Source organism: Macaca mulatta, chromosome 14, assembly GCF_049350105.2.
Source record: "Macaca mulatta isolate MMU2019108-1 chromosome 14, T2T-MMU8v2.0, whole genome shotgun sequence".
Classification (NCBI taxonomy): domain Eukaryota; kingdom Metazoa; phylum Chordata; class Mammalia; order Primates; family Cercopithecidae; genus Macaca; species Macaca mulatta.
This window is the reverse complement of record NC_133419.1, coordinates 11,386,139-11,404,807: the sequence shown is the minus strand read 5'-3', so window position 1 is coordinate 11,404,807 and position 18,669 is coordinate 11,386,139. Positions and strand designations below refer to the sequence as shown.

The 18,669-nt window shown below is 51.0% G+C and overlaps 5 protein-coding genes and 1 non-coding gene across 9 annotated transcripts in view; 4 read left to right on the top strand and 2 right to left on the bottom strand.

The window, feature by feature from the left end:
* The window catches only part of TAF6L (TATA-box binding protein associated factor 6 like), a 180,559-nt gene that overhangs the window by 47,356 nt on the left and 114,534 nt on the right, over positions 1–18,669 (top strand). The gene's annotated exons all lie outside the window — the stretch shown is intronic.
* C14H11orf98 (chromosome 14 C11orf98 homolog) lies at positions 4,897–7,612 on the bottom strand. Its single transcript, XM_002799519.4, has 4 exons — positions 7,533–7,612; positions 7,251–7,375; positions 5,316–5,413; positions 4,897–5,239 (listed from the first exon to the last, which is right to left on the bottom strand). The coding sequence occupies exons 1-4, from the start codon at positions 7,569–7,571 to the stop codon at positions 5,130–5,132; spliced, it is 372 nt and encodes a 123-aa protein (XP_002799565.1). The 5' UTR covers positions 7,572–7,612; the 3' UTR covers positions 4,897–5,129.
* CSKMT (citrate synthase lysine methyltransferase) lies at positions 7,700–10,462 on the top strand. 4 transcript variants are annotated; one of them, XM_015113757.3, is made up of 3 exons: positions 7,700–7,738; positions 8,048–8,348; positions 8,786–10,462. In XM_015113757.3, exons 2-3 carry the CDS (start codon positions 8,282–8,284, stop codon positions 9,439–9,441), a joined length of 723 nt encoding a protein of 240 aa, XP_014969243.1. In that variant the 5' UTR covers positions 7,700–7,738; positions 8,048–8,281; the 3' UTR covers positions 9,442–10,462. The 4 variants fall into 4 exon arrangements, with proteins under 4 accessions (XP_014969243.1, XP_077817485.1, XP_077817484.1 ...); XM_077961359.1 differs by having other exon boundaries at positions 7,714–7,734; NM_001194712.2 differs by having other exon boundaries at positions 7,715–7,726; positions 8,786–9,456.
* Positions 7,823–7,971, top strand: LOC114672521 (small nucleolar RNA SNORA57). Its single transcript, XR_003722927.1, has one exon. It is a non-coding gene; the product is annotated as a small nucleolar RNA SNORA57 (small nucleolar RNA).
* LBHD1 (LBH domain containing 1) lies at positions 9,819–12,658 on the bottom strand. The gene is given in 6 exon segments (XM_077962607.1): positions 9,819–10,066; positions 10,069–10,097; positions 10,099–10,114; positions 12,271–12,433; positions 12,511–12,580; positions 12,582–12,658. Coding segments are annotated over 6 exon segments (603 nt in total).
* UQCC3 (ubiquinol-cytochrome c reductase complex assembly factor 3) lies at positions 14,593–15,211 on the top strand. The gene is given in 2 exon segments (NM_001261292.1): positions 14,593–14,764; positions 14,852–15,211. Coding segments are annotated over 2 exon segments (279 nt in total). The 5' UTR covers positions 14,593–14,644; the 3' UTR covers positions 15,011–15,211.

Below are 18,669 nucleotides of genomic sequence, written 5' to 3'. Positions count from 1 at the left end.
ACCACGTCTCAAGAAAACAAACAAGGCTGGTCATGGTGGCTCACACCTGTAATACCAGCACTTTGGGAGGCTGAGGCGGGTGGATTACCCGAGGTCAGGAGTTCGAGGCCAGCCTGGCCAACATGGTGAAACCCCGTCTCTACTAAAAACACAGAAATCAACCGGGTGTGGTGGCATGCACCTGTAATCCTAGTAATCCCAGCTACTTGGGAGGCTGAGGCAGGAGAATCGCTACAGCCTGGGCAACAGAGCGAGACTCCATCTCAAGAAAGAAAGAAAGAAAGAAAGAGAGAAAAAGGAAGGAAGGAAGGAAGATAGAAAGGAAAATAAAACAAACAGAAACCACTGGACATTAAGTGAAATATCACACAAGGAAAAACAACTGGACATAATACTTTTTTACTAGTGAAATTGCTGACTCCAAGTTCTTAGGCAGGGAAAGTAATAAGTGAATCTGGAATATATTATTGCGCCAGAAAGCAATGAAGTGCTCAAACACTGTGGTTGTGTCACAAGGACTTAGGGACCAACTTGAAGAAGCTATCATTTGCCAAACTTGTCATAATTTCAGCATGAAAAACTGTAATATATTTTAACATTGGAAAAAATCTGTAAATTCACAGTGATAACAAAAAAGGGGCAGGGCTCTTCTTTTTTTTTTTTTTCTTTTTTTTTGAGACGGAGTCTCGCTCTGTCGCCCAGGCTGGAGTGCAGTGGCCGGATCTCAGCTCACTGCAAGCTCCGCCTCCCGGGTTTACACCATTCTCCTGCCTCAGCCTCCCGAGTAGCTGGGACTACAGGCGTCCGCCACCTCGCCCGGCTAGTTTTTTGTATTTTTTAGTAGAGACGGGGTTTCACCGTGTTAGCCAGGATGGTCTTGATCTCCTGACCTCGTGATCCGCCCGTTTCGGCCTCCCAAAGTGCTGGGATTACAGGCTTGAGCCACTGCGCCCGGCCTAGGGCTCTTCTTTTTTGTTGTGAAAAGTCTTGCTCTGTCACCCAGGCTGGAGTGCAGTGGCATCATATCGGCTCACTGCAACCTCCCCCTCCCGGGTTCAAGTGATTCTTCTGCCTCAGCCTCCCGAGTAACTGGGACTACAGGTGCATGCCACCACGCCTGGCTAATTTTTTGTATTTTCAGTAGAGACGGGGTTTCATCATGTTGGACAGGATGGTCTTGAACTCCTGACTTCAGGTGATCCCCTGGCCTCAGCCGCCCATAGTGCTGGGATTACAGGAATGAGCCACCATGCATGGCCTGGGCTTTTCTTTTCAGAATGTCATAGGAATAATATGAATGAATGAATGACAGTATTGGAAAATCATCATTTTGTAACACAGTAATAACTAATTCAGGTAAAGACCATCATGGCTACTAAACCACTGGGCGGGCCAGGCTAGGTGGCTCACGCCTGTAATCCCAACACTTTGGGAAGCCGAGGTGAGCGGATCATTTGAGGTCAGGAGTTCAAGACCAGCCTGGCCAATATGGTAAAACTCCACCTCTACTGAAAATACAGAAAAATGGCCGGTGCAGTGACTCACATCTGTAATCCCAGCACTTTGGGAGGCCAAGGCGGGTAGAGGACCTAAGGGCAGGAGTTTGAGACCTGGCCAACATGGTGAAACCCCATTTCTACTAAAAATACAAAAATTAGCCAGATGTGGTGGCACATACCTATAGTCCCAGCTACTCGGGAGGCTGAGGTTGAATCCAGGAGGCAGAGGTTGCAGTGAGCTGAGACTGTGCTATTGCACTCCAGCCTGAGTGACAGAGACTCTGTCTCAAAAAAAAAAAAAGGCTGGGTGCCGTGGCTCACGCCTATAATCCCAGCACTTTGGAAGGCTGAGGCGGGCGGATCACCTGAGGTCAGAGTTCGAGACTTTTCTGGCCGACATGGTGAAACCCTGTCTACTCGGGACGCTAAGGCAGGAAAATCGCTTGAACCTGGGAGGCGGAGGTTGCAGTGAGCCAAGATCACACCTCTGCACTCCAGCCTGGCGACAGAGTGAGACTCCATATCAAAAAAAAAAAAAAAAATTTTAGGTATTTAATCAATGTTAAATGTCTTAGCTGTGATTATAGTATTGCGGCTACATAGAAGGATATCCTTAGGAATAAGGTTTCATGTTGTCTATATTTGACTTTCAAAGGATTTAATTCAATAAAGACAAGAAAAATGTAGATACACAAGTGTAGCATAATGTTAATAACCAGTAAATCTAAGTAGAGGGCATATATGGGGGCTGATTTTACTTATCTTTTCTCTTTACTAGAGATTTTTTTTTAATTCCACTTGTAATCCCAGCACTTTGGGAGCTAAGGTGGGTGGATCGCTTGAGTCCAGGGCTTTGAGACCAGCCTGGGTAAAAACTCCGTCTCTACAAAAAATTTTAAAAACTCAAGTCAGGGGTGGCCGGGCACGGTGGCTCACACCTGTAGTCCCAGCACTTTGGGAGGCCAACGTGGGCTGATCACGAGGTCAGGAGATCGAGACCATCCTGGCTAACACGGTGAAACCCCATCTCTACTAAAAATACAAAAAATTAGCCGGGTGTGGTGGCGGGCGCCTGTAGTCCCAGCTACTCAGGAGGCTGATGCAGGAGAATGGTGTGAACCCGGGAGGCGGCAGAGCTTGCAGTGAGTCGAGATGGCGCCACTACACTCCAGCCTGGGTAACAGAGCGAGACTTCATCTCAAAAAAAAAAGAAAAAAAAATTAGTCAGGGGTAGTGGTGTGCCCCTGTAGTCCCAGCTACTCAGGAGGCTGAGGTGTAAGGATTGTTTGAGCCCAGGAGATCAAGGTTGCAGTGATTTGAGACTATACCACTGCACTCCAGCCTGGGCGACAGACCCTGACTCTTTCTTCTTTTTCTTTTTTTTTTTTTTCTGAGACGGAATCTCGCTCTGTCGCCCAGGCTGGAGTGCAGTGGCGCAATCTCAGCTCACTGCAAGCTCCGCCTCCCAGGTTCAGGCCATTCTCCTGCCTCAGCCTCCCGAGTAGCTGGGACTACAGGCACCCGCCACCACGCCTGGCTAATTTTTTTGTATTTTTAGTAGAGACAGGGTTTCACCGTGTTAGCCAGGATGGTCTCGATCTCCTGACCTCATGATCCACCCGCCTCAGCCTCCCAAAGTGCTGGGATTACAGGCGTGAGCCACCGCGCCCGGCCCAGACCCTGACTCTTACAAAAAAATAAAATACATATAAATACATACATACATATAAAACATATACATATAAAAAACAAAGGCCATGTGCAGTGGTTCACGCCTGTAATCCCAGCACTTTGGGAGGCCAAGGTGGGAAGATCACAGGGTCAGGAGTTCAAGACCAGACTGGCCAACACAGTGAAACCCCATCTCTACTAAAAAATACAAAAAATAAGCCAGGCCTGGTGGCGGGCGCTTGTAATCCCAGTTACTAGGGAGGCTGAGGCAGGAGAATCGCTTGAACCCGGGAGGCGGAGGTTGCAGTGAGCCAGGATTATGCCATTGTACTCCATCCCGGGCTATAGTATGAGACTCTGTCTCCAAAAGCAAAATATATATATATATATAAATCATTAAAATGAAAACATAATGCAGCAAAAGAAGCAAGACAGAAGGGGTAAGCTTTCTTGCATACCTTAGTCACACAGAGGCAGTGGCAGAACTGGTATCAGGAACTTTACCTCTACCATCCCTACAATTATCTATCTAGCCGGGCGCGGTGGCTCAAGCCTGTAATCCCAGCACTTTGGGAGGCCGAGACGGGCGGATCACGAGGTCAGGAGATCGAGACCATCCTGGCTAACACGGTGAAACCCCGTCTCTACTAAAAAAAATACAAAAAACTAGCCGGGCGCGGTGGCGGGCGCCTGTAGTCCCAGCTACTCGGGAGGCTGAGGCAGGAGAATGGCGGGAACCCGGGAGGCGGAGCTTGCAGTGAGCTGAGATCCGGCCACTGCACTCCAGCCTGGGCGGCAGAGCGAGACTCCCTCTCAAAAAAAAAAAAAAAAAAAAAAAACAATTATCTATCTATATTGTTTGAGACAATGGCTCACTCTGTTGCCCAGGCTGGAGTACAGTTGCACAATGGTGGCTTACTGTAACTTCAGCTTCTCAAATAATCTGTATCTTTGTCACAAATGGAAAGTTAGAGTATCGGCCGGGCGTGGTGGCTCAAGCCTGTAATCCCAGCACTTTGGGAGGCCGAGGTGGGCGGATCACAAGGTCAGGAGATCGAGACCACGGTGAAACCCCGTCTCTACTAAAAATACAAAAAAAATTAGCCGGGCGCGGTGGCGGGCGCCTGTAGTCCCAGCTACTCAGGAGGCTGAGGCAGGAGAATGGCGTAAACCCAGGAGGCGGAGCTTGCAGTGAGCCGAGATCGCGCCACTGCACTCCAGCCTGGGCGACAGAGCGAGACTCCGTCTCAAAAAAAAAAAAAAAAAAAAAAAAAAAGAAAGTTAGAATATCACTTGCTAAGAAGACAGATGAGATCATAGCACACTACAGCCTTGGGTTCCTGGCCTCATGCAATACTCCTGTAGGCAACCTCCGCCTCCTGGGTTCAAGCGATTCTCCTGCCTCAGCCTCCCAAGTAGCTGGGATTACAGGTGTGCACCACCACGCCTGGCTAATTTTTTGTATTTTTAATAGAAACAGGGTTAGCCAGCCTGGTCTAACTCCTGACCTCAGGTGATCCGCTGGCCTTGGCCTCCTAAAGCGCTGAGATTATAGGCGTGAGCCACTGCGCCCGGTCAGGCACCACCACTCTTGGAGGGCAGAAGCTGGCATCTTGCTGCATTTGCTCAAGGAAGCTCTGTAGGTACTGCTTCCTCACTGTCTTGTTTCCATACTCAGCAACCTTTTCATGACCCATCCCCATTCCTACATTTAATCACACACATCTCAGAGTGCTAGGGCTTTATTACAAATGGAGTTGACTGCTAGAGAGGCCCTTCTCCAATCTTTCTTCTGTACCTTCTTCCCTCCCAAAGACATCCCTGTAGGGGAGGTCAGTAGGCCATTAGGTAGGAGGAAATCTGGAGAGTGAAAAGGGGCACTGCTTTTGTCAACGTCCTCTAAAACAACCACTGAGTCTGAAGGCTGGCTCCAGTTGAGAATCTTCTACTGGAAGAGGTTTAGCTCTCATCTTCAAGGTCCTTCATTTCTACATCCTGGGGAGCTTTTGTCTTCTTTTGCCTTTTGAGCCGTGGTTCACTAGTCCTGGCTGGTTTTGAAGGGGCTTCCACTGAGTAAAGGGAAGAAGGAAGTATTAACCCAAATAAATCCAGGATTCCCCTCACCCACCTCTGTCCCAGCCTCACCTTCCATGGCTGCCTTCTCTTTCTGGGCAAGCCGGATCTGCTGGAGGAGTTTTCTGCGCTTCTTCCCTGACAGAGTAATGTTGGCACGTGCGCTGGACCTAATGGGTAAGTGGAAATAAAGATAGCTAGGTTAACCTGAACCATCCGAGGTCACACAAATGGTTCTGGCTATAGAAAAAGTATTAAATAAATATAATACGAATAGTAATAGAAACCCTAAATATTTACATTAAAGAAGCTAATAAAAGGACAAGAAACTAAAAAAAGGATCAGGGGCAGTGGCTCATGCCTGTAATCCTAACAGTTTGGGAGGCTGAGGTGGGCGGATCACCTGAGGTCAGGAGTTCAAGACCAGCCTGGCCAACATGGTGAAACCCTGTCTCTATTAAAAATACAAAAATTAGGCCAGGCACGGTGGCTCACGTCTGTAATCCCAGCACTTTGGGAGGCCGAGGCGGGTGGATCACGAGGTCAGGAGATCAAGACCATCCTGGCTAACACGATGAAACCCCGTCTCTACTAAAAATACAAAAAATTAGCCAGGCGTGGTGGCGCGTGCCTGCAGTCCCAGCTACTAGGGAGGCTGAGGTGGGAGAATGGCGTGAACCCAGGAGGTGGAGCTTGCAGTGAGAGATCGCACCACTGCACTCCAGCCTGGGCGACAGAGCGAGACTCCGTCTCAAAAAACAAAAAACAAAAAACAAAAATCAGCCGGGTGCAGTGGCGAGCGCCTGTAACCCCAGCTACTCCGGAGGCTGGGGCAGGAGAATTGCTTGAACCCGGGAGGCGGAGGTTGCAGTGAGCCAAGATCACGCCACTTCACTCCAGCCTGGGCAACAGAGGGAAACTCCGTCTTAAAAAAGAGAAAAAAATTAAAAAAGAAAGGACATAGAAAGTAATTAATGGGGGCCGGGCGCGGTGGCTCACGCCTGTAATCCCAGCACTTTGGGAGGCCGAGATGGGTGGATTACGAGGTCAGGAGATCGAGACCATCCTGGCTAACACGGTGAAGCCCCGTCTCTACTAAAAATACAAAAATTAGCCGGGCGCAGTGGCGGGCGCCTGTAGTCCCAGTTACTCGGGAGGCTGAGGCAGGAGAATGGCGTGAACCCGGGAGGCAGAGCTTGCAGTGAGTGGAAATTGTGCCACCGCACTCCAGCCTGGGCGACAGAGCGAGACTCCGTCTCAAAAAAAAAAAAAAAAAAAAGAAAGTAATTAATCGGATGGGAACTCTTCCTCAAAACACAGGAGGCCTTGAAACTTACAAGTGAAATCCTATGAGTACCTTTGGGAAAACTCACCGAGTTTTACACGCCTATGTGCGCACTTTTCTGTATGTAAAAATAAGTTTACTTATAAAAATCTATGTGAATGTACAATATTACTTGGAGAGTCAACAGATTTCCTGAGATTCGTTTGTGGTTTTTTTTTTTTTTTTTTTGAGACGTAGTCTCGCTGTGTCGCCCAGGCTGGAGTGCAGTAGTGTGATCTCAGCTCACTGCAACCTCCGCCTCCCAGGTTCAAGCAATTCTCCTGCCTCAGCCTCCCGTGTAGCTGGGACTACAGGTGCCGGCCACCATGCACGGCTAATTTTTGTATTTCTAGCAGAGATGGGGTTTCACCATGTTGATCAGACTGGTCTCCCGATCTCTAGTGATCCGCCCGCGTCAGCCTCCCAAAGTGCTGGGATTACAGGCGTGAGCCACCGCCCCCGGCTTTCCTGAGATTCTTAACAGAATCCAAAACCCAAAGAAAGGTTGTCTGCTACAGGTATTGTGAGAGGCTAGCAGAGCTTAGGAACTAACAGACAGACATTCCCCGCATAAGCGTCAGTGCACAAGGAGGTGAGCTGAGAGGTGAAGCTGCTCCGGAGCTCTGCAGGGAGGAGGGAAGACTCGGTGGGGACAACCAACAGGAAGAGGGTCTAGTACTCACGCCCGCTTTTTGAGGTGGTGCCGCGTGATCAGCCCTTGGTCTATCACAGCCCCGACCACCCGGTGCCTCAGACGCCGCTCCCGATTCAGCACCCGCCGGCGTTTGAACAGCTTCTTCTTCAGCTCCTACTGGGGAGAAAGATGCGAATCAGATGGAGTGGGCTCACCGCGACCCCGGGCCGCTCCACGAGGCAACCCCGGCCACCCATTGATCCCATCTTGTGCGAGATAAACGGGCTCGGGGACACTTCAGGAAACAAAGTCGCGGCCCCCCCAGAGTCACCGTTCGGGGCCGGTTGATCTTTCCCCCGGGAGCTCCCATAGCTGCGATGCCACGCCAGTTCACTGTCCGTACTTCCGCTCAGCGCGGGATCCGCGTGGCTCCGCCCCGGCCTTCCGCGGGCCAATCGCAATTCGGGGGCGGGTCCTTGGCCTATATAAAGGAGCTCCGCAGTGCGCAAGACCTTTCGGAGGGAGGTGAGCGAGTAGGTGAGGTTTCTGTGTAGTAGCAGGATTGGGCGGCCGGGAGTGGCATGGGTGTCGGGCGGAAGGCTCTGAGCTAGGCCTCAGGATCCTCCTTTTCTTGGCGGGGATCGGGCTTGTGGTACCGCTCCCCGTAATGTGCGGAGGAAGAGGGAAAGGGCTCTGGCCCCCTCGGCGTCCTGTCTTCGGTGCCGGCGGCTTCCCATCCGCTGGTTCTATCCTCAAGCGCCGGGACACCGGGAATCTCGGACCGGCACAACCGAGATCCAGCTGGCTCCTCCATGGGGTTGCTCACATGTTCTCATTTGATTTCAGGTCTGCGGACGCTGTATCCCCTCTTCCACTTACCGCTGCAGCCAATAAAGGCCGTTCCTACCATAGTCAGTCTGTGTCCGCGTTCTTTTTCCCGAGACTGCAGAATTTGGGGAAGCTGTATGCTGCCTTTCGCTACGCGGAATTTGCAGATCTTCCCCTGGACCTCGGGCCTCTGGATGGAGTAGGGTGGACGCTTCACACAAGGTTCTCTGATCGAACTTAACGAAGCTCCAGATGGCTGCGCTGCGTCGAATGCTCCACTTGCCGAGCCTGATGATGGGGACGTGCCGCCCCTTTCCGGGTAGGGAGGTGGGAGCAGAGTAGGGAGGGCAGGGTGGGTTCCTCGTGACTCAGGAGTGTAGTCCCTGAAATTGTGGTTCTCAGACCCTGCGGTGGCTCACGGCTGATATCCTAACACTTTGCCAGTCTGAGGTGGGCAGATCGCTTGGCCGAGGAGTTCGAGACCAGCCTAGGATAACATAGCGAGACCCCCGTCTACAAAAAAATTAACCGGGCATGATGGCGCCTGGAGTACTAGCTACTCAGGAGACTGACGTGGGAGGATCACCTGAGCCCAGGAAGGGGAGGCTTCAGTGAGCCATGATTGTGCCACTGCACTCCACCCTGGGTTACAGAGTGAGACCCTGTCTTAAAAAAAAAAAAAGACCCCAGTGTGTATATGCGCCGTTTTTGCAGTGGCGAGATAGACCGAGTGACACCCTCCAACCGTGCCCACAGACTCACTGGCTGGTAGCTGCCTGGCGGACCGCTGTCTCTGGGATCGGCTGCATGCCCAGCCCCGTTTGGGCACTGTCCCCACCTTCGACTGGTTCTTTGGATACGAGGAAGTCCAGGGGCTCCTACTACCGTTGCTGCAGGAGGCACGGGCTGCCATTCCTCTGCGGGTGCTGGATGTGGGCTGTGGGACCTCCAGCCTATGTACAGGCCTCTACACCAAATCTCCACACCCAGTGGATGTGTTAGGGGTGGACTTTTCTCCTGTGGCTGTGGCCTACATGAACAGCCTCCTGGAGGGTGGCCAAGGCCGAACACCTCTATGCCCTGGGCACCCTGCCTCCAGCCTCCACTTCATGCAGGCCGATGCCCAGAACCTGGGGTCTGTGGCTTCTTCAGGCTCTTTCCAACTACTGCTGGACAAGGGCACCTGGGATGCTGTTGCCAGGGGAGGTCTGCCTAGGGCTTACCAGCTGCTATCAGAATGCTTGCGGGTTCTAAACCCTCAGGGGACCCTAATTCAGTTCTCGGATGAGGACCCTGATGTGCGACTGCCCTGCCTGGAACAAGGGTCCCATGGCTGGGCTGTGACTGTGCAGGAGCTAGGCCCTTTCAGGGGCATCACCTACTTTGCTTACTTGATTCAAGGCTGTCATTAAAGACATTTTAGTAGTCCTAACCCTAGTATTTCTGTGGGCAAGGAGAGGGCTGAAGAACTATTGTCTTTGCAAGCTATCTGGCTGCAAAGTGAGTCCTGGCTTCCACATTTACTAGCTGGGTACCATATTGCTGAATGTTTCTGTTCCCCAGTTTACTCATCTGCAGAGTGGGAATAATCTGGGGTTACAGAGATTGCATACAATGATGTGTGCAGTATTTAGCACAAGATGAATGCTGAAAAGAGAAGGTAAAAGTGGGTCTTTCCCCAGTTTCAACTAACTGGAGCTCCTAAAAGCAGCAGACAGGAACTGAATCCAAACCCCGGCGCCAACTGACTTGTATAATCTAGTGGCCTAAACTGTAAGCCTCATTTTTCTCACCTGTAAAAGTAGATTGTGAGAGGATGGGTATAAGGAGCTTCATAAACCTGGATGAGATGTTTGAGAGGGAGGGAACAATGGTTACCCTCAAAGCTATTAGGAGGCAGGAGACAAGAATATTCCACAAAGCCACTTCAACAAACACAGGAGCCTGTTGCTGAGTCCCAGAAGGGACAGTGGTTGGTGGCTTCCAGACACTTAGTGTCCTCAAGAATCCAACAAGCATCTTCATCATCCTGGTCTGCCCCCAGCTAAGTCCAGCGTTAAGTGTTCTGTGGGCTCCAAGCCCAGCCTGGGATGGAGGAGGAGAAGGGAGAAAAATATTACTGATACATTATCAAATTACAAAACTGGCTCATTCCTATAATCACAGCACTTTGGGAGGCCAAGGTGGGCAGATTGCTTGAGTCCCAAGAGTTTGAGCCCTGGCAATCAAGTGACACCCCTAACTACAAAAATAAATTAGTCAGGGATAGTGGCACAGGCATGTAGTTCCAACTACTCAGAAGGCTGAGCTGGGAGGACTGCTTGAGCCCTGGGAGGTGGAAGCTGCAATGGGCTGTGATAAGCTGCTGTACTCGTGCTAAAAATTAATGTGGTATTCTTTGCTTATGAAAATATAGAGCAATTTTATCACTAACAGCCTAACCTCGCAGTCTCAATTTTCTCATTTATAAAGGGGAAGTACCTTCATTGGGTTTTTCTGAAAATCATGAAGTAAAAGTGTTTAGCATAGTACCTGGCACATAGTAAATGCTCAAAAAAATGTAGCTTCTTGGGAGGCTGAGGCAGGCAGATTTCCTTTTTTTTTTTTTTTGAGACGGAGTCTAGCTCTGTCGCCCAGGCTGGAGTGCAGTGACTGGATCTCAGCTCACTGCAAGCTCCACCTCCCAGGTTTACGCCATTCTCCTGCCTCAGCCTCCCGAGTAGCTGGGACTACAGGCGCCCGCCACCTCGCCCAGCTAGTTCTTTGTATTTTTTTTTAGTAGAGACGGGGTTTCACCGTGTTAGCCAGGATGGTCTCGATCTCCTGACCTCGTGATCCACCCGTCTCGGCCTCCCAAAGTGCTGGGATTACAGGCTTGAGCCACCGCGCCCGGCGGCAGGCAGATTTCCTGAGCTCAGGAGTTTGAGACCAGCCTGGGCAATATGGTGAAACCCTGTTTCTCCTAAAATAAAAAAAAAAAATAGCCAGGCGTGGCATGGCGGTGTGAGCCTGTAGTCCCAGCTACTTGGGAGGCTGAGGCAGGAGAATTCCTTGGACCTGGGAGGCGGAGGTTGCAGTGAGCCGAGATCCTGCCACTGCACTGCAATCTGGGTGACAGAGCATGACTCTGTCTTTAAAAAAAAAAAAAAAAAAAAGTAGCTTATTTAACAGTACACAGACGTGGCCGGGCACGGTGGCTCATTTCTGTAATCCCGCACTTTGGGAGGCTGAGGCGGGCGGATCACAAGGTGAGGAGATCGAGACGATCCTGGCTAACACGGTAAAACCCTGTCTCTACTAAAAATACAAAAAAATTGTAAAAATACAAAAAAAAATTGCCCGGCCTGTCTTGGGATAATTTTATCTTTTCCCGTAGCAATGTAAATATTTTGAAAGTACAGGCCAGGCGCGGTGGCTCAAGCCTGTAATCCCAGCACTTTGGGAGGCCGAGACGGGCGGATCACGAGGTCAGGAGTTCGAGACCATCCTGGCTAACACGGTGAAACCCCGTCTCTACTAAAAAATACAAAAAACTAGCCGGGCGAGGTGGCGGGCGCCTGTAGTCCCGGCTACTCGGGAGGCTGAGGCAGGAGAATGGCGTAAAAAAAACCCGGGAGGCAGAGCTTGCAGTGAGCTGAGATCCGGCCACTGCACTCCAGCCTGGGCGACACAGCGAGACTCCGTCTCAAAAAAAAAAAAAAAAAAAGAAAGTACAGATTAAGGTTGGGCGCTGTGGCTCACGCCTGTAATCCTAGCACTTTGGGAGACCAATGTGGGCGGATCACGAGGTCAGGAGATCAAGACCATCCTGGCTAACACAGTGAAACCCCATCTCTACTAAAAATACAAAAATTAGCAGGGCGAGGTGGCGGGTGCCTATAGTCCCAGCTACTCGGGAGGCTGAGGCAGGAGAATGGCGTGAACCCGGGAGGCGGAGCTTGCAGTGAACCAAGGTGGCGCTACTGCACTCCAGCCTGGGCAACAGAAGGAGACTCTGTCTCAAAAAAAAAAAAAAAAAGAAAGTACAGATTAAAGGATGGCACCCATTCTGATACCAGAACTGCTCTCTATAATTCAACTTTGCCAACTGCCTTGACTTTTCTCTCCCACATCTTCACATTTATTGAGCACCTGCGGTGTGCCTGGCACTGCGGAATGCAGGGGTGATAACTGACTTCCATCTTGGCTCTGCCCAGAACATTCAGATCACAGTGGCCCCCTGAATGAGCCACCTGCCTCACCTGGCTCTTCACTTTGGTCTTGGAGGAAGGCCTCAGCATCCTCTTCCTCACCATCAGTGAGCAGCAGCAGCTCCTCATGGGGCCAATGGAGATCCCCACTCTCTTCATTCACCTCAGAGGCTTCCACCACAATAGACAGCAGATGGGACTTTTGAGAGAAATCCTGAATAGGGACAGCAAGGAGGTTGGGCCAGATTGGAGGGTAAGCCAGCTGCCAGACACAGGGTGGGGAAGTATAACCTGAATATGCCAGTGACCTTCAACCTTGCCAACTTTTCCTCTGTCCCAGAGAGGGTTGGGCAGCCTGGGACTCTGGATGCTGGGAGGAGCCTGGGCTATTTGTAGTCCAAAGCCCATCCTCCTTGCTTCTCCCTGGCACAAGGGCCATGGTGGTGATTCTTAGAGTGCAAGATGATTGAACTCAGAGGAGGGTATTCCTGCCCACAAACTGTTCCTTTAATCTTCTTTGGAGCCTGGCGCCTTAAGCTCTGACTGTGCTAAGTGATTATGGGCTTTCAGGGGAGGGGAAAATGCCCAAGACGTGAGATCGGATCTTTATTTCTACTTACTCCCTGGAGACACTGGGATGGCAGCAAGGGTAGGAGACAAGGGCACCTGGATTAAAGCCCTGTGGGTTGGCCGGGCGCGGTGGCTCAAGCCTGTAATCCCAGCACTTTGGGAGGCCGAGACGGGCGGATCACGAGGTCAGGAGATCGAGACCATCCTGGCTAACCCGGTGAAACCCCGTCTCTACTAAAAAATACAAAAAACTAGCCGGGCGAGGTGGCGGGCGCCTGTAGTCCCAGCTACTCGGGAGGCTGAGGCAGGAGAATGGCGTAAACCCGGGAGGCGGAGCTTGCAGTGAGCTGAGATCCGGCCACTGCACTCCAGCCTGGGCGACAGCGAGACTCCGTCTCAAAAAAAAAAAAAAAAAAAAAAAAGCCCTGTGGGCCAAGAGTTGTGATAACCAACTTGGAATTTCCTGACTCCTTTGCTTACTGATTTTCCCAACCTGGCATGTTTGTATGTTATTTAATGAATATTTATATGGTGTTTACTCTTTGTCAGGAGCTGTTTTGCTTTACATATAACTCATTTAATTCTCCTAAAACTGTGAGACAAGTACTGTTATAAGCTCATTTTCTGATGCAGAAACCGGGGCACAAGAACTTGCCTGTAATCAGTCACACAGCTAAAAGGCGTTTTCTTCTGTAAAGCAGAATTCAGTATGTTAAACGAATCCAGCCTTTTAGTTGAAAACAAAACAGCCAGGCACGGTGGCTCACACCTGTAATCCCAGCACTTTGGGAGGCCGAGGTAGGCGGATCACGAGGTCAGGAGCTCGAGACCAGCCTGACCAACATGGTGAGACCCCCGTCTCTACTAACATTACCAAAAATTAGCCGACCGTGGTGGCGGGCGCCTGTAGTCCCAGCTACTCGGGAGGCTGAGGCAAGAATGCCGTGAAACCGGGAGGCGGAGCTTGCAGTGAGCCAAGATCCTGCCCCAGTACTCCAGCCTGGGTGACAGAGTGAGACTCCGTCTCAAAAAAAAAGAAAAAGAAGAAAACAAAGCAAAACAAAAAGCAATACCAGCCGGGCGTGGTGGTGCACGCCTGTAATCCCAGCTATTCGGGAAGTTGAGGCAGGAGGATCCCTTGGGCCCTGGAAGTCGAGGCTTCAGTGAACCATGATCGCCACTGCACTCCAACCCTGGGCGACAGAGCGAGACCTTGTCTCCAAAAACAAACAAAACCACGCCCACACACTAACAACAAAACCAAAAAAGCCCTAGACAATACCAAGTGTGTACCATAACGAGAAAAGGAACAGGTTGTTTGTAAAATAAATGTTAAAGATAAGTTACTATTACCCATTTCTCCAACCAGTACACTTGACTTTCAGTGTTTGTTCCAGAGTTGAGGGGATGGAGAGGGATATGTATGTGTATGACCTCCCTTCGCTGTGTTGAAAACGCGCGGGTGACTGCAGGAAACCACAGAGCACAGCTCGGGCCCCTACTGATCGGGAAACGTTGGAAGACAGAAAAATGGGCAATCATAAAACCCACGGCAACCATGAAGACACGCACTCTCCCCTAGCAATCCCACCCCGGAACTGAGGACACAGGGTGCCCACGCTCAGCCCTTGGCGCCAGCACTTCTTGGACACCCTCAACCCCCTCAGCTAAACCTGAGATCCCGGCGCTCCAGATTCTAAACGTTTCCTTGAGCGGGTCCTCTCTAGCCGGCCGTTTATCTATGGTTTCTGCTATAGGGCGCTCTAGCCTGCGCGAAGGGGCAGTGAGACCGCGCGGGTACGGCTCGCGGCTGCGGTGAACTCCGGTGGGCGCCCTGCTGGTTGTGCAGGCGGCCATGGAGTCCTTGCGGAAAATGCTGATCACAGTCGCAGTGCTGGGCGCAGGGGCTGGCGTGGGCTTCGCGCTCCTTGCTATCGTGACCCCCGGAGAGCAGCGGAAGCAGGAAATGCTAAAGGTAGAAGCAACTGGTCATCCCGAGGATGGGTGGGCGGGTGGAGAGCCCCGGACTGGAGCTCCTGCGAACTCCCCTTCCTGCCCTCAGGAGATGCCACTGCAGGACCCGCGGAGCAGGGAGGAGATGGCCAAGACCCAGCAGCTATTGGTGGCCACTCTGCAGGAGGCAGCGACCACACAGGAGAACGTGGCCTGGAGGAAGAACTGGATGGTTAGCGAAGGCGGCGCCGGCGGGAGGTCACCGTGAGACCGGACTTGACCCTGTGGGCGCTGGGACCTTGGCTCGGGCGCAGGAATCCGATGCAGGCTTTCTCCTTCGTGGGCCCAGCGGGGAGTCCGGCCGAGATGCCATGCCCAGGCCTCTCCAGGGTCCTGTGAGCTGCCGTCGGGTGAGCACGTTCCCCCCAAACCCTGGACTGATTGCTTTAAAGTCCGCAAAGCGGGCCAGGGCCGAGACGCGAGTCGGATGTGGTTAACTGAAAGAATCAATAAATCATGTTCCTCCACCCAGAATGAGCCCTGCAGTCGACACCTACCAATGCTTAGAGACCTGTGGTCGGTGCTTGGGGGCATGGCCTGCACCTGCTACCTCTCCCATCCCACCAGAAGAAGCTGATCTCAATAGGTATCTCGACCACATTCTCTTTTTTTTCTTTCCTTTTTTTTTTTTTTTGAGACGGAGTCGCTCTCTGCCACTCAGGCTGGAGTGCGGTGGCACGATCTCGGCGCACTGCAACCTCTGCCTCCCGGGTTCAAGCGATTCTCCTGCCTCAGCTTCCCGAGTAGCCGGGATCACAGGCGCGCACCACCACGCCCAGCTAATTTTTGTGTTTTTATTAGAGACAGGGTTTGACCATGTTGGCCAGCCTGGTCTCGAACTCCAGACCCAGGTGATCCACCCGCCTCGAACTCCCAAAGTGCTGGGATTACAGGCGTGAACCACCTCACCCTGCTGCGGCCACAGTTTCTATTTCTTTTTTGAGATGGAGCCTTGCTCTTGTTGCCCAGGCAGGAGTGCAGTGGCGCAATCTTGGCTCACTGCAACCTCCGCCTCCTGGGTTCAAGCTGTTCTTACTTAGCCTTCCAGGTAGCTGGGATTACAAGCGTCCGCGACCACGCCTGGCTGATATTTGTAGTTTTAGTAGAGGCGGGTTTCACCATGTGGCCAGGCTGGTCTCGAACTCCTGACCTCAGGTGATTCACCCGCCTTGGCCTCCCAAAGTGCTGGGATTACAGGCCTGAGCCACTGCACCCTGCCAACCACATTTTCAAAACAGGTCATGTGGTGTCAGGTTGGAGTGTACTTCCCGGGATAACCGTGGGACATTCCTGAAATCTGAACTATCCTGGAAAATCTTGAAGTAATGGATGCCTACAGAGGACACTCAGGACTCCTGTCCTTGGAGCGAGATTGGAGGAACATCTAGCACTTAACATATGCCACAGTGCTTTCTGTGCCCGTTATTTAACCTCTGGTTAAACAAGCTTAGGAGGCTGACTTACTAGAAGTAAAAGGAGTGTGCTTTGAGTCACAGATCTTAGTTCAACTCCAGCATGTTACAAACCTCAGTCCTGTTCTCTGAAAGGTCATAACTATGAGGATTAGTGTAAAAAATTAATTTAGAAATGTAAAGTGGTCTCCAATCTCTGAATCCGGTCAGGATTTATTGGAGTTGCCACTGAGAGGATGAAATAAGTGGGGTCAAAGCCCCACAGCCTAGCCAACCAAGTTGCTCTTCTTTTGTCTATCCTCTGGTTCCCAAGCAAGATTGCAATGGAAAAAAAGGCTGCTGTTATTAAAGTCAGAACACCAAATAAAGCTTTTCTTTCTTTTTCTTTTTCTTTTGAGACAGAGTTTCTCTGTTGTTGCCCAGGCTGGAGTGCAATGGAGCTATCTCAACTCACTGCAACCTCCGCCTCCCAGGTTCAAGCGATTCTCCTGCCTCAGCCTCCCAAGTAGCTGGGACTACAGGGGTGCGCCACTAGGCCAGGATAATCTTTGTATTTTTAGTAGAGACAGGGTTTTGCCGTGTTGGCCAGGCTGGTCTCAAACTCCTGACCTCAGGTGATCTGCCCGCCTCGACCTCCCGAAGTGCTGGGATTACAAGTATGACCCACCGTGCCTGGCCCCAAATAAATCTTTCTAACACTGGGGTATAAACCCAGATATGAGCGTTGGTGCTCTTTTCAGATCTTTACAGAGTAACTGTGTCCTCTCCCCTAGCCCAGGAAGGAGAGGAGGAGTCAGGAGCAGTTTGACAGGACACCAGGGTGGGGTGATCAGCAGCTGGAGGGGCTATCAGAGAAGCTCATCAGTGCTTCTTGGTTTTAAAAAGCAGAGAGAAGCGCCAACATGTGAGACCCTGTATCTACTAAAAATACAAAAATTAGTTGGGCATGGTGGCGCATGCCTGTAGTCCCAGCTACTCAGGAGGCTGAGGCAGAATCGCTTGAACTCAGGAGGCAGAGGTTACTGTGGGCCGAGATCATGCCACTGCACTCCAGCCTGGGTGACAGAGCAAGACGTTGTCTCAAAAAAGAAAAAAATTACCCTTTTAGCCCAGGATTTTGGGAGGCTGAGACAGGCAGATCTTGAGGTCACGAGTTTGAGACCAGCCTGGCCAACATGGTGAAACCCCATCTCTACTAAAAATATAAAAAATTAGCCAGGTGTGGTGGCGCACACTTGCAAACCCAGCTACTAAAGAGGCTGAGGGCCGGGCGCGGTGGCTCAAGCCTGTAATCCCAGCACTTTGGGAGGCCGAGACGGGCGGATCACGAGGCCAGGAGATGGAGAGACGATCCCAGCTAACACGGTGAAACCCCGTCTCTACTAAAAAATACAAAAAAACTAGCCGGGCGAGGTGGCGGGCGCCTGTAGTCCCAGCTACTCGGGAGGCTGAGGCAGGAGAACGGCGTAAACCCGGGAGGCGGAGCTTGCAGTGAGCTGAGATCCGGCCACTGCACTCCAGCCTGGGTGACAGAGCAAGACTCCGTCTCAAAAAAAAAAAAAAAAAAAAAAAAAAGAGGCTGAGGCTGAATCGCTTGAATCCGGCAGACGTTGGTTACAGTGAGCCGAGATCACACCACTGCACTACAGCCTGGGAGCTAGAGTGAGACTCCACCTCAAATAAGTAAGTAAAATTATCCTTTTAGTAGCTAATGCTTACTGGGGATTTATTAGGTACTAGGCACTATGCTAAAGCATCTTACACCAGCATTATGTAACCCTCATGACAATCCCAAGAAACAGGCACTATTATCCCTATTCTATTAAGAAGCTAGGTTTTCTGGGTGAGATGTGAAATAACTTAAATGACATCACTAAGGTAGCAAAGCTGAAGGAAAAATGTAAGAAGGATGTTGCTGACCATAAGTCGAAAGGAAGGTTTGATGGTGCAAAGGGTCCTGCTAAAGTTGCCTGGAAAAAGGTGGAAGAGGAAGATGAAGAGGAGGAGGAGGATGAATAAAGAAACTGTTTATCTGGCCAGGCACAGTGGCTCACGACTAATCCCAGCATTTTGGGAGGCAGAGGTGGGCGGATCACTTGAGGTCAGGAGTTCAAGACCAACCTGACCAACAAGGTGAAACCCTGTCTCTACTTAAAAAAAAAAAAAAAAAAAACGGGTATGGAGGTGCATGCCTGTAATCCCAGCTACTCAAGAGGCTAAGGCAGGAGAATCGCTTGAACCCGGGAGGCAGAGGTTGCAGTGAGCCGAGATCGTTCCATTGCACTCCAGCCTGGGCAACAGAGCGAAACTCCATCTCAAAAAAAAACTGTTTATCTGCCTCCTTGTGAATACCTTAGAGTAGGGGAGCCCCCAGTCGACACATCTCGTATTTGAGAAGTGTGTTGCCCTCATTAGATTTAATTACAAAATTTGATCATCATATTGTATTGTCTCT